Source organism: Lampetra planeri, chromosome 32 (genome assembly GCF_965212315.1).
Source record: "Lampetra planeri chromosome 32, kcLamPlan1.2.h2, whole genome shotgun sequence".
Taxonomy (NCBI): domain Eukaryota; kingdom Metazoa; phylum Chordata; class Hyperoartia; order Petromyzontiformes; family Petromyzontidae; genus Lampetra; species Lampetra planeri.
In genome coordinates this window covers 12,203,433-12,218,789 of record NC_136138.1, presented here as the reverse complement: position 1 = coordinate 12,218,789, position 15,357 = coordinate 12,203,433, and the positions used below count along the sequence as shown (strand labels likewise).

General features: G+C 45.6%; 1 protein-coding gene across 1 annotated transcript in view; it reads left to right on the top strand.

Annotated features, from left to right (window-relative positions):
• Window positions 1-2,563: 2,563 nt before the first annotated feature.
• The window catches only part of LOC144729484 (diphosphoinositol polyphosphate phosphohydrolase 1-like), a 57,421-nt gene continuing 44,627 nt past the window's right edge, over window positions 2,564-15,357 (top strand). Inside the window, exon 1 of the mRNA XM_078609815.1 lies at window positions 2,564-3,294. Within this exon, the coding sequence (XP_078465941.1) occupies window positions 3,199-3,294 (96 nt within the window). The 5' untranslated portion in view covers window positions 2,564-3,198. The remainder of the gene's footprint in view (window positions 3,295-15,357) is intronic.

The following is a 15,357-nucleotide window of genomic DNA, read 5'->3' as shown; positions in this document are numbered from 1 at the left end:
ATATAAAGGATTTAAAAATATATTCTGCTGTGGAGGACGTGGGGATCGATCCCGCGACCTTTGGCATGGGAAGCGAGGGCGCTACCAACTGCGCTTCTCTGCCACGGCCTGTGGAGGGGTTACGCTCTGGGCTCTTATACTGTGACGTTCAGCCAAAGCCATGAATGAGTTCTATTTGAATATATGTAAAATCATTTTTTTTGCCTAAAAAGTGTAAAATTTTGGGAACATTAATTGTCTCGCACAACGAGTATGTGTGGAAAATGTCAGCTCGATTGGATCACGGGAAGTGGGTTAAAAAACGACCGAAAGATTTGCACGGTCGTAAGCAAGCAAGCAAGCACGCAAGCAAGCACGCAAGCACGCAAGCAAGCACGCAAGCAAACAAGCAAGCACGCAAGCAAGCAAGCACGCAAGCAAGCAAGCACGCAAGCAAGCAAGCACGCAAGCAAGCAAGCACGCAAGCAAGCAAGCAAGCACGCACGCAAGCAAGCAAGCAAGCACGCAAGCAAGCAAGCACGCAAGCAAGCAAGCACGCAAGCAAGCAAGCACGCAAGCAAGCAAGCACGCAAGCAAGCAAGCACGCAAGCAAGCAAGCGAACTTAATATAAAGGATTAAAAAATATATTCGCCTGTGGAGGACGCTTGGATCGATCCCGCGACCTTTGGCATGGGAAGCAAGGGCGCTACCAACTGCGCTACTCCGCCACGGCCTGTGGAGGGGTTACGCTCTGGGCTCTTACATTCTGACGTTCAGCCAAAGCCATGAATGCGTTCTATTTGAATATATGTAAAATATTTTTTTTTTGCCTAAAAAGTGTAAAATTTTGGGAATTGTTTTCACGAACAATAATTGTCTGGCACAACGAGTCTGTGTGGAAAATGTCAGCTCGATTGGATCACGGGAAGTGGGTTAAAAAACGACCGAAAGATTTGCACGGTCCTAAGCAAGCAAGCAAGCACGCAAGCAAGCAAGCAAGCACGCGAACTTAATATAAAGGATTTAAAAAATGGGAGTGAATCTATCTTGGTCATGCACATTCCTTATAACGCCATCGTGATCGTAAGAATACATTTCAAAAGATCCGTTTAATGCGATTAATCGATGCACAGATACACTGGTTCCTCGCGGGCCCAGTTGAGCCAGCCTTGGGTGCTTCGTAAAGTGAGGGATTTGTGGTTTTACAGAACTGAAGGGTGGAGATTTAATTAACAAAATAAATGACTGTACAATATGCATCCCTTCACACGCCTGTTCCTCCACATGTAAAATGAAAGTATTTAGTACACCTCCCAAAAGTCACACAGCCTGATCTCTGGGAGTACACAATTTAAACAATTGAGAATAGGTTTTCCCCTTTATTCTGGCAACAAAACAGGTGTTAAGATGTTAAAACACCAAACTGAAACCTTTTGGCGTCCTCTGGTCTAACACCTTTTGAGACTCGGCTCGAAAGAAAGCCGTCTCTGGTGTGGACCAATCAGTTTCAAAGACAATGCATATATTATCAGAGTTTTTTGTTTGCATTCTGACCACAAGTATTGTGGTTAATGCATACATGATTCCTTGTAAAAGTTTGCAGTTTGGTGTTTTAACATCTTAACAGCTGTTTTGTCGCCAGAATAAAGGGGAAAAGCTATTCTCATATTTTGGTGACTCGCAAAGGAAGTGCCATGATTAAACAGAATTGGTTCAACACAAGTAAACTTGGCTGGCGAACTGCCATGCACATTGTCTACCGTATTCTTTGGGTCTTTCGGTAGTCACGTAGATCGTCATCAGGAGTGATGACTATCGATGACGATTGCTTGTGTTGTGATCGAAACGTCGTAGTTTTTTGTTTATTTTATGATTATTTTTTATAAATTTGACTCTACGTGACTTTACCGAAAGAGACCCAAAGAATATGAATTTCTGCAGTCACGAAAGCTTTAAGTCAAGATTTATATTGTTTACCAATTAATATTATTTATATTCTCCACAACGACACTCATGACTATTTTGAGATGTGCATTATAGACCTTTCGTTGAATTAGCACCCAATGTCTGAAACAGAGAGATCCTTGTCTATAAGTAACGCGGCATCTGGAAGGTGGTCACCAGCACAATTGGTTCGAGCAACCCGTACCGCTGGTCAGACACAGAATCTTTATTTGGACTGGAGGAATCCGATGAGCTATGAAACTCTTTTTAACAGATGTCCAGAAGACACTGACTATTGAATCCGGTAGAGCATCATCTTGTCTTGTTAAACCAATGCTACATACACATGTTTGCACTCCTAGAACACCGGTGTGGCTGTTGGGATGTGTACAACGTGCTTGTACTGTATTACTAATGCGTGCAGGATTATTCTGTGAAAAATAGCTTTATAGTGCAGCGGATTCCTCCACTATAAATTCTGATTCATTTGTATATTCACGCGATCGAACCCCCCAAAAAAGCATGCATTATAGATGACATTGGTCGCGAAAGCTACAAACTGATTTTCTGTCTGTGGATCGGATTATAAGGGGGCGTGGCCTTGCGGTGTGGGCGGGGTCTAGCGCGGCCACGTGACGCGCCCCTGGTTAAGATGGCGGAAGTGCAGGCGGGACGTGGAGGCAGCGCGGAGCCGCGGCGGCAGCAGCAGCAGCAGGAAGAGGAGCGGCAGCAGCAGCAGCCGCAGTCGCAGCAGTCGCTCTGAGCGGCGGCGGAGACGCGGGGATCCCTCGGCAAGACTGCGAGGAGACGCCAGTGCGGGAGGAGACGCCAGCAGGGGAGACTCGGCCTCCTTCTTCCCCGACCGAACACGATGAGCGCCCACGCCGCCGCCTCCCGCCGCCGCCGCTCCCGCTGCTGCTGCCCGGGCCCGCGACCTTCCCCCCCGTACGAGTGACGCGCGGCCCGCGGTGACTTGGCTCGGCTTCATTTTATATTTCACTTGAGACGTGGCTGCTGCGTTGTCCAGTCCGTGTCGCTGGCGTTTAGCTCCGGGGGCTGCTTGCCTCTGACACCCACAGCCACCACCACCACCCTCCGGGGTTGGCTGTCCGCCGGGTTGGAATCCGGCTGCGGGCGGGAGGGAAGGGCCGAGAGAAGAGTAGCGGGAAGGAGAGGAGCTGTGAGAAGAGCGAGCCGGGAGGAGTGGGGGTACCAGAGGGACGTGAAGAGCGGCAGAGGGAGGACAGGCGGACGGGTCCCCCCCCTCGGTCGACATGGACCTGAAGGCGAGCCAGACCCGGACGTACGACTCTGACGGCTTCGTGAAGCGCGCCGCTTGCCTGTGCTTCAGGAGCGAGGCTGAGGAGGAGGTACGTGTGTGTCCCGTGTGTGTCCGTGTGTTTCTACTCTCCTCACCACCAACCACCACGATACCTCGAGTACTGCCAGCGAATAGTGCTACCGCATTATTACGAACAATAGGCGTGAACACACTCCTCGGGTAACATATCTTTTCAAGAAATGAACGAGTTAATACAGACGATACAAGACGGTGCTATACGCCGTACAAACGAGATGCTGCAATGCAGACGAAAGACTCCAGTCTCGGGGAGTACAAGCGAGGTAATCCGAACAAATTGACGAGGCAGTCGAGACGAGTGGTCACGAGGCTTGCAGTGCAGGTACGACGGTGCAGCTGCAGTCCACACACAGCAGTCCACGCGAGGCGTCTTGGTAGAGACGAGGGAGACACTAGAGACATTGGCGAGGTGCGCACGGGCGGGGGGGGCCGTGCAGACGACGAGGCAGCGGCTTCTTGGCGCTTGACAATGGCAGGCGACTCGCCGCCTTTTCCGTGCTGCTCTCTCTGCTCGTCAATACATCGCCTCGCTTGCTGCCTGCAGCCTCCAGACGTCTCGCGGCCTCGCTCCAATCCTCCCCCGTGCGAAATTGACGGTGGTCAACACTGGATGCCACTGGTCCATGCACGCCATGGGAATGTGGAATTGACACCGCTTGGTCAGCACCGTCAGCAAAGTTGAGCGCCGCCCCATACCGCATTTTGGGAACGGTATCTACTGAACTATCAATAAGCGGACGTTACAAATATTTTTACAGTAGGAAATTGTGTCTGTAAATATATAAATTGTTATAACCAATTTACCAGCAATGCATTCGTACTGTGCTACATTGGCAATATACAAATTCCCATAACGTATTCACCAATAGTGAATTGGTTTTCTGTCGGCCACATTAGAAATCTAAATACTGTATTTCAATTGGCGTAACGTATTCAACAAGATTAATCGTAGATTTGTTACGTTTCGTTTCTAGTAAAATAAATGATTCAGAAGGCCTCCATGGGTTCCCAATTTAGTACGAGGGGCAGCACCGCCTTCACAAGACAACGGGACCTGCTGGTTACCATGGTAACTAATTGGTTAGCATAATTATTTTGACCGAGTATAACTTAAATTTAAATTTGCAGAGACAAGCTATCGCTGGCATATATTGCCACATTCTTTAGGCTTATCCAGATGTTACTTTACTCTTTAGAGATAATTTAGGACCAAAATGCTACAGAGCGATTCTTAGCATGTACAACGATGCTGTTTTAAGTGTCCATATGGTGGCGTAAATAATAATGCAGCAGATACAGTAAAGATACGTGCGAGTTGATAGGTTCGAATCCCAAACAAGGTCAAATCTCATTGTATTGCACGTTCCTTGCAATCCATGGTGATGGTGACGTGAATACCACAATGTGAGGCTGCACTTTTAACTGACGGGACACATGGCTGTGGTTCCCAGTGTGGGTATGGGGGCACTAGCTACAATAATAATTAGTTGCTGTTTTATATAGCGTCATTTAGGCTAATTGTATATCACAAGGCTGTACAGTAATTGTGTATTACTGTATTATATTTTAGCCTATCTTGTGATTTAGTTTATAATACATCGTATTTTAAGAGCTTAAGATGCACCTTTGTTTCGGCCCTTGACAAAATATCATGTACGTGCAGCATGTATATGTTTTACATCCTGCTGTTCTCAATGTTCTAATTTTCCACACTTTTGTGACCCTGAGAAACCCATCACCGTCCAACAAAGATGTGCACATTCAAGAAGAAACAATTTCCGTTTTGCATAATCCAAATTTAGCCGTGACATGGGCACACAGTGCCGCTGCTCACGGTGTCAAGCGAACTTGTGCATTCACACAACTCTCACGGCTTTAATGACCTCGTCGTGCACGTGGGTGGCTGACCCTGAACTCAGCCGTTAAGTCCTTCACCGAGAGGTCGCCAAGCATGCCACATCACCAGCTGAAGCTGTGGGCTGCCGACTCTTAAGATATTTGCTGTGTACTTCTTCGGCTTGGCGAGCCCATCAAAAGCCACAGACTGCCTATCAGGTGAGGCAAAGAAACTGCGTTAGAAGGCGGAAGACTTGCAACGTTCGTAACACTCCCTTTTACTCAACCCCCCCCCCTTCTCCATAAACACAACAGTGCCGACAGTGAGACCCGCCAATGTGCATCGCCTGTCACCATTTGGAGCGCTGCGTCAGTGGCTGTTGTATGCTGTCTACCCACAGCTATCGCCCCACAGACATAGGCTGCGACTTCTAGTCCACATTGCATTGCTTTTGTGGTTATGAATCAAATGCTGCTCGCACTGGAGTGTATAGTAGTTGCATAATTCATGATGAAGTCACTCGTTCACACACTGTTTTCCAGCCTGTTTGATGGCACTTTAGGCTTTGGTGTGGGAAGGGTTGGGTGGAGGGTGGTTGGTCTAAAAAAAGTCCCTTTCGGCTTCCAAGACGTTAACGCGCTCTCTGCCTTCTGCTGGTTTGTTTCGAGCCTTTTATTCCGTGATGAAGCGAGTTCCACATTGTTGCTGGCAGTTTCATCACCGTCTGTAACTTACTGTTTCACCCGAGTCCTTGGCATGGCACTTGCACACGGCAGCTTTGTAAATATAATGGTGTGCATATTTGTTCCGAGAAGCTCGTTATGTGGAACACCTGACAGACAATTCTTTATTTAAGAGCCTTGTCAAAAATACCTACAGCTTTCAAGGCCTGGGCAGCAAAAATGCGGAGAATGTGATGCGATGCTGCCTGGTACACCACACAGGCTAAGTGTTTATAGAGAGGGTAAACAGCAAATATACATGTGAATAATAGAACATTCATATTGGCTAATGGAGTAAATGTAGGTCATTGTCTCTATGATTTAATGTTATTTGGCAGCGCTCTCTCCATTGGCGGCTCTGAGGCAGTGCTGGAAGTTGTACATTCCGGTGGGCAGTTACCAGTTTCCCCATAGGGGGTGACCTCTGTTGACTTCCCACGAAGTTGTGCTCGTTTTATTGAGCCCCCCCCCCTCAGCCACGACGGGCTGAGTTAACCCCCAATTCGCATTCGAGACCACCTGATTGTGAGTTGAACTTTCCAAGACAAAGTCACCCAGCCGGATTGCTGCAATAGCACCTTTAAGAGTTTTACTGCCACCTTTGTGAAAAATTACGATTAAAATAGTTGTGAACCGTAACTTTATTGATAATGTATAATACATGGAAACAAAAATAAATCGCAAGCTTGGTGATCTCATATCCTCCTTCCCGTTTATATATTGAATCAAACAGGAAAGTGCAACCGTGAGTTTAACTGCACTGATTGTGTCAATGGGTTCAATGCTTTTTGAGGCATTGAACGTAAAAAATGATGTCACCTCTTTTTCACACGAGCACTTTTAACTTGTCATGCCGCTCTAGAGAAAGTGCTGCATGTGCTGTTACTTCCTACTGATTTTGGAAAAATAATATGTATATAGACCAAGATCTCCCATATAGCCTTAATAGACTTTGGACAGTTACTGTTAGCGATCACCTATTAAGGACGACATGGTACACGAAGGAGTGGGTAGCCAACACCACGCTCGGCCGTCTTTGTCTTCCCGGTGGAGATTTTTACACACCACACTGGGTACTCATTTGAGGGTGAGTCGACCTAGGAAAGGCCCTGTTCAGACCAGTTCAGTTAATCGTCACTGGTGTTGGTTGTGAGTGGGAATCGAACTTGGTTCGCCAGGTTCGTAGCACAGCATGCTAGCCGCTGCGTGACCGCTCCCCCCATATATGTATATGCACACGCACACATCAATCCGCTGCTGGATGAAGTCTTCCCCAAGCCAGAGCAGGTTGTGAGGGTGAATTGGCCGTATGTCAACATGCTGGTCAGTGTGGGTTGGTGAAGGTTGGGAACATTAATGTGGAAGCATAGAAGTCCAGTACAATAATGGATGTTCCTGCACTGTCCTCTACTGCACATCACGTAGCCCCCCTACAAGCTCAGTGTGACACAACCTGTTTGTGCACGTTAGTCGCCCATTCAAGCACCATCCATGCTCACACTTGCTTCGCTTTCTAGCTCTGACTTGGGACTCATTCCGGGTGATGTTGTCAAAGGCCCCCCGTTCAAGTAAACGTCGCGGTAGTGTAACGCGTTGCCGTAATTGGTATCGGCCTTCGAGCACTGTGGTAGCTGGAGTGCTCTGCTCAAAAGTTGAAAGGTCTGCGTTTCATATCCTCGGTCGTGGGTTGTCTCGGGCCCGCATTCCTCTGGGGTCAGTAAAATGTGTTCCACTGTAGGAAGTCGTCGGTGGTGGCTGTTCTGTGGAGTGACAGTTTGCTGGGTCAGAGTCGTGTGCGGAGATGAGCGCTGTACCACCGCATACATTTGAGAGTGGAAATCATTTAACGTGATGACCTTGTTGCGAATAGAGAGGTCAAAATGTTTGAAAAATCAGATGTCAAAAAACCTGTACTGACGTAATGGGTCACGAGAAAATGAGATTATTTTGGATAATGTTAAACAACGGTATTATCAACAGCAAACCCCTAGCATTTACATACACTGTAGAGGCTGTCACTTGCCTGGTATGTAGAAGCACTTCATGACAAAATAATGATGTTCAAGTAAAATTAATTGCTTGGTCAAGTGAGCAATTGACCATGTTAATCTCAACTGGCAGTCCTGTATCATTGGTGGAACGTTTGTGGTGTCCCATATCTTAATAGGATAAAACTAAATGTGGGACTCATTTGGGCTGAGTCAACCCCCAACCGGAATTTGAACGTTTGACCTTCCAGTTTAGTGCTTTAACACTATCATTCGCCATATGCGTTTCAAGTTAGGTGGTAATTGCGGTGTTTTTAACACAATGTTATGACTCTTTATTGTACCTTGTTCAACAACACCTTCCTCTTACCTTCTCTGTGTCTGTTATGAAGTGCCATAGCCTGAAGCACTGTTTTATTATTTCTCATTTGCAAGGCATTGCTTTCGTTTATAAGGGAGCATTTGTTAATGGCAACGATACCAATATATTTAGAGCCTTTTGGAAATTTGCTACTCCAACATAAGGCGTTCGCCACTGAAAACAATTTGACCGCCTCCCGTAACGAACACTGTTGGGTCAGCAGCCGCCAGCGCGTGCGATGTGCGCTTATACAAGAGTTGGCGCGTACCTCGCAATCCAGTCACAAACGACCTCTCAGCAGTTGTCTCTAAATTGCCGCTTTGCTAAAACACGAGCGCGCCGCTGGATATGCGCGGGCTTAATTATTGGCAGCAGTTTCTGATATTGGTGCCAGTCGCGTGGGGCCGTAGAGGTGACCAGGGATAAGTTTGCAGACCCCACGTTTTCATGACATGGTGCGTACATGCCGGACCCTGGTTCTCTGCCGGGCTGAGTTATTCCTGTCACTTGATATATCCAGGAAAGCCTGGCTGAGTATGATTATTCTTTTTCAGGAGGCACTTTCATTAGGGTGTTTGTTCCTTTCGTTTTAAGGAGGGTTTCGTGTGAGGAAGAACTTGAGTTTACCCAGCATAAAAGGCATATATGGTGTGTTTCATTAATGGACCCATGTGTTGCCTTATTTCCACCTTGAATCCCAATGTATTGCGAGAGTTTAAAAAATCTCTGAGAGCCATCAATCCTTGCCCCCAAAGCGCTACATTCAACACGTTGGCCACCACGGACGACGCAGCTTCGTTCATTTCTGTCCCGTTTCAGCCCACACTTCTCCCTGTCCACATGCCCACCCCTTAGATCAACCCAATGGGGCTCGTGTCCAAACCCAGGGGGGACACCTTCACAAGAATCTAGGTGAAAGTGGTGGTATGAATTGTGTTTTTTGGGGGAGTGAGCTCAGGTACCAGAGCAGGTGCACTCTACCTAAAGAGGTTATCTTGGGCTACAGCTCTGGGCCACTCGTGGAGAAGTGGACTCTGTTATAAAGCCGGGCAGGTAAAACCCTGGCTTGGAACCAGTTCGGTGTGAGTCCAGCACACTTAGAATGATTCGGTGAAATGAGGTGAGGGGGGAGAATGTTCTGCGGGAATGCAGCTGGTCGGGGTTGGGCAGCGGCTGGGGCCTGTCGGCCTGCGTCGCTGCGAAGCAGAAACAAGTTTGTTCTTGTGTCGCTGCCGTGTGATGCACGGCAGGGTTGGGGCGTTGTGGAGAAACTCCTTCTGCCCTAAAGGGAAGTCCTCTGCATTGCTACTGTGGGACACAGTAAAAAGATAATCATGCCACCAATGCAGTATGTGACGTGCTGACATTTTTGTTATTAAAGTTTTATTGATCAGCTATGAAGGCGTTCCAAGTCAAAGGTCAAAATCTTCTGGGTAAAAAAACACAGGCTCTGGGTAAAAAAACACAGGCATTTGGTGGCACTCGCCTCTTCGACCAATTGTGATTCTGAGTTGTCATGAGTCAGCATTACGATTCAACACCAGGATGATGAATATTTTTCTCTCTTATGGTCTCGTTTGTATTCTTTGGCTTTTTTCATCCGAGTCATTTTTACTTAACTTAAATACAACAGAATATTTTTCACGATTTCATATGTATATCGTGGGTGTAAGAATCGATTTTGACGTTTAGCTTTTTCCCAAATTGTATTAAGTTTGTGCATTCGCTGCCCATGTCATGATACAAAGTATACATTTAGATTTCTCTCAGAGCAGTGCAATCCTTCCTGAGAGCTACCTCGAGATATCTAAGTGACGTCTAGTTCACACAATAGGGGGCATCTTCCCTATACCCCCCCTCCACTGCATGGCACATGAGTCCTTTGTTAGTAATCAACTCCAGTCAATACATGCCCATTCATTGGCACAGGAAAGTGAGTACACTGCAACTACATTTTTGGCTAATTTCCGCACCATGTATTATTGTATAATTTTTTAATATTTTATACAGTGACCTCTCTCCCATATGGCAGCCCCTGTTGACTTCCCCACAGTGTTGCTGTTTATTTAGAGTCTGGGTGGATGAAGGGCCACGTTGACCCTGGCTGGAATCACAATCTAGCAAATGGTTGTTGTGAAGTGGCCCTGAGCATGGGCAAATCAAAGAAGCGCCTATTGGAGGTTTTACGAGCAGATATTACTTGTATTTGAAAAAGATCATTGATTGGTATTGTCTGTTGTGTATTGTGCACGTGTGTGTTTATGCTAGAACGACAAGATTAATGTGTGAGCTAATGCTGTAACGTCTGTGGGTGTCTGCAAGTCAAATAAAAAAAAATACAGGGGTTGTTGGCAATGATACAAATGCACAAAGAAAATTGACATCTGACTTTAAGTCATTATTCTTTCTCTATCCTGAAAGTGGGCCCAATGACCACAATATATCCTGTTACATTGTTTGTTATAAGGTTTTGGTAATGATTAACACTAAATTTATTTAAAGACTTCTCTATAGCAGCATGTGTTGGAAAGTGCAAGAGGTCGCTTGAAGGGATTTTTACAAGTAGTTAATTACAGGTAGTCCTCTACTTACGATGGAGATGCGTTACGACGACCCCATCGTAAGTCAAAATATCGTAAGTCGAAGATGGCCTAGCCTACCCAGGAGTCTTAAAGAATGGTCATATTTTAACGAAACAGAGCAATTTACAGTACCGTACTGTATAAACTATATACTGTATGTATTTATTAATTACAATGCTGTATTAGCCTACCTATATGAACTGCAATTTAATAGAAAGTTTTTTCGGGAAACAATCCTATCTGCTCTAAACTTTTAACATGCATTGAACGTATCGTGATAACCCTAAAATGAAATCGCTAAAGCTATGTATCATACATGCATTGAACATATCGTAACATATATTGTACTGACTCACCATGATTCGTACGCTGAGGCGAAATGTAAAATATTTAACAATTTTGTTATATCGCCATCGTAAGATCGAATATCGTAAGTCGGACCATCGTAACTCGGGGACTATCTGTATCTCCTACCAGTGGCTGTTCACTAACACAAGATCATGCAAGAGTTATAAATGGACATTTCATTGTTGTGAAAGCACAATTGGCCTACAATTAAGCGTGCAGACTCGTATGTATGGTGTAAGCTTTTGTTTTTTAATATGTGCACCTGTTTGTGCATTTGCACATTTCTCTCCCCACATTGGTTTCTGCAGTTGAATCCCATGAGCAATGGAGGCTCCCTTAATTGACTGACCTGCCAGTGTGATTTTATTTGTGCTTATAGATGTCTCGACTGGGTAGCTTGAGCAGTCATCACCGTCACCACTGGGACACTTCTGTGTTGACAGTTAAATTGCTTCCACCTTCCCTGGTAATTTCCGCAGGGGATTAAAGCAACACTGCCGCAAAGTGGATACTCAAGACCCTGTGACATCATTTCAAAGTGAAGGCCGTTGCGCACAGACAAAGCATCTCAAATTAACAATTCGCGTTCAGCTACATGAGAATTAATTAATGAAACTGCCTGTTATTACTGTCAGCCTTGTAATTCCTTGTAAAATTAGGTAGTTTTCTGTGAGCTCTTACCTACGAGGCTGATTCCGTTGTGCTTCAGAGAAGCTAACAGTCTCAGTGGTGTACAGTTGCAAGTGTCAGTGCTGTTAGATCATTCGCCAGCCCTGTTAATCTTGGCTAAATTCCCACCACAGTCAATATAATTTCTGCCCAACCTCGCACTTAATGGCTTGATTTTGAAAGCCAGATCTTGGAATGTGGTAGTGGTGGTGATGGCACCCATGCCTGAAGTGTTAGTACTACTGGCCTACTTGGCTATTTCTCAATCTGCAATAAATAATCCCAAATATGGGTTGTAAAATGTTCACATCTATACGAAAGTGGAATGTGCCAGTATAAACAAATGATGTATTTTCATGTAAGCTTTCCTTGTGGTGCTCTGCTTAGTCCACTCTACTTATAATGAGAACAGAATGAGTAGTTAAAATGCAGGTCAGGGGTCAATTTACCGTAGTTCATTCAGGATGGATGATGACGTTAGCTGGGTAAATGTGCAGTGCCTGTCATATGGATATGCTGGCCTCTACCATAGGCATGTGGAATTTCAGCTGCTGAAATTAATGAGCACTGGCCAAATATTTGAGGAGGGACACAACTTTGATTTTTTCACTCTGAAGGAAGAAATCGAGTGCTTATCTTGTGGACAAACTGTCCTCTGCCATGGAAATGTGGAATTGACACCACTGACTCGATCATCATTAAAGACGAAGGTTGCCACGTGCTCACCTGAGCTGGGGACACCTTAATATCTCTACATTTGCACGTACAATGTTTTCTGCAGTGAGACATTTTTCAATGGTGGATTTTCAGAATGTTCCGTTGTGGCGGGTGTTTGTGAAGCATCCGTCACTTAATTGGAGTTGATTTATGGGACAGCTCGGTCTTGTACATTTTACATTTTCTTGCTGTACTTGCAGACTGAAATTGTAAATGTATGCGTTGCGTCATCACTCTCTTTTTAGTCTGTGGAAGCCTTAGAGGCCATGTGAAGTGGTGTTTGGAACGTTGCGTTAACTGGAGCAGTAAGTTAGTGTGTTTGTGATAAGGTAGTGTGTCACTATCTGAAGATTTGTCTCGATTTGGGATGATGATTTGATAAAAAACAATATTTGTTAAACTAAACATTGTCATGAAATTATCACGTATTGTGGTTGCTGGGGTTGTGGTGATCGATTGCATACAGATAATGATCACAAATAAATCTGACCCACATGATTTAGTGCACCTATTTGTGGCACAGTGCTTAGCGCAGTGCACTGAACTGGGCAACCTCAGTCTCATCCACGGCCGACGTCAGTGGTGCGTGATATCGGAACCAGTTTCAGGTTCCCCTTCTGCAAACTGCACTGACCAACGTGGTGAAGTATGGTCATACAACCCCATTACCAACATGGCTTGGGAGGTTTATATCCTGCAGTGGATTGACAAAAGCCTGGCAATTATCATGGGTGTAATAATATATTTGTAAATAAATTGATGCATCATTACATGCCTGATGCTGAACCCCTTGTAACCGACCCCCTTGGAAGGCTCCCATTTGAAGGGCTCCCTTGAGCAAAGATTGCTCACCAGGTGGTTGACATTGGCACTTGTTGACAGTGGTGGGGTTGATTTGCTCAAGAGGTTAAATATATGTGCAACGCTTGCACAATTTGAGTCTCCCTTGTATGTCTTGGTATCCTCTTGAAACCATAGCTTCTCTCCACCATCAACCGTCCAGTCAGACCCCTTCATAGAACCTCAACCTCTGTCTCCCCCACTCCATTTGATGACAAAGTTCACTATTAGACCTCCAGACTCCACATTGAACCTGCAGACCCAACATTGAATCTACAGACCCCATTGAACCTATAGCCCCTCGCCCATTGAACATGCAGACTCTACAATTCACCTATAAAACCCCCATTTAATCTATTTCCCCCCATTTTATCTTGCGTATGGCAATATGTTCTTGAGCTCGATGCTAATGTTGAGGTCTGCTAGCCACGACGAGAGGGCCTCGAGGAGAGAGTTAATTTATTTCTGATATTCATCCTCCGTTGAAGGAGCACATCCTATGTTGGTTTTTACTCTATGGGCCATATTTTGTGTTGCACTACGCTTTGTTTTTTAATTTTCCATTTGTGTTTCCACATTGAACCTATGGCTCATCTGCCTCATTGGGATCCATTTCCATCTCCCCATTAAAGTGGTGCAAGTTATTCTTTATTCGCACAATATTGAGGTTGGTTCATTTGAAATGTCTTCCACCAGCACGGTTAATAACATTGATGCATCAATGGACTATAGTGAGCAAAGTTCTATCTGGCAAACCCGTCATGGGTTTAACAAAGTAAATCGGATTACTAGGACCACTCTGTCCACACTCGTGCTATCAACTTAAGAAAATGGAAGAAAAATCGATCTTGCCAAATGCTGCCAAACTCGCTTACTTATACGAGCCATGCGTCTGAGTCAGCATGTATCATTTATGGCTCTGGGTTGAACATTTTAACCCTTTACCCATACATGTGTATTTAATGTGTTTCCTTCTGTATCTGGTGCTGTGTAAAAGCAGTCGCCTAATAAAACTGGCATATTGCTATTAATCCAAACTTCTGCTGTTAATAAATGGTAAATGGCATTTGTATTGAAATGCAATATGGCTTGGAAGATCTCCCGCTTGTTGAACGGTCAGCAGATGCTTTATCATATGTTGTAATGTAAACTATAATGTACAGTGCTGCCATTTTTCAATTCACTGCTGGATAAAGGCCCCTCCACGAAGTGTCCACGATGGAAGTTGTTTAACCAAACGTAACCGTGCTGGTGAAGGGGAGGCCCAGGAAAAAAAAACCCCGTTACTGACGTTGTGGGGAAACCTTTATCTAGCAATGGATCATGGCTATAGATGATATATTATCCATTACATGCCGCTTAAATTCCTCAGCAACTCGAAGCACCTTGCATCAGATCTCTTCTCAAGCATTCAGAGGGTACCATCAGCGGCAGCTCTCTCTGTGTGGCACGAGGAGACTCGGCTTCTGCCTGCAAGTGTCCATTAGCCTGCCAGTAGGGGGCGGTGATTGTGTAAATCGCACGGAGTAATGTAGCCTTACGAATTCGGAAAGTGTGGACCACAGTGCTTGCACCTAATGGTGTACTAATTTTAAATGACATTTAACGTCCGCTGTGAAGCAGATGGCACGTACTTAGGGTTGGTACACCCACAGCATTGACCATGGCGGCCTACTTGGTACAAACCGCAAATCCCCACAACAAGCAGCGGACGTGCTACTGCACCAGGGCCATAACCAATGATAAGGTCGCACGCACGACGTAACTGCACTGTAGAAGCACACGGCTGCACCGCACTATGTAAGCCCCGTTCGGCCACTCTCCCTCCACTCCGGGACGTTCACTCTGCACAAATAACACGCTTGCTCAAGTGGTGCACTCCGACAATTTTCTCGGCCCCAGCAGGAGGACGTTTTTTCATTTTCCCCTCCACGCCGAGCTGCGCGGTTGTGATTTTCTGGGGCTGCGGGGGGGGGGCACTGTGTACGGACGCTGTTAGGTTGATTAAC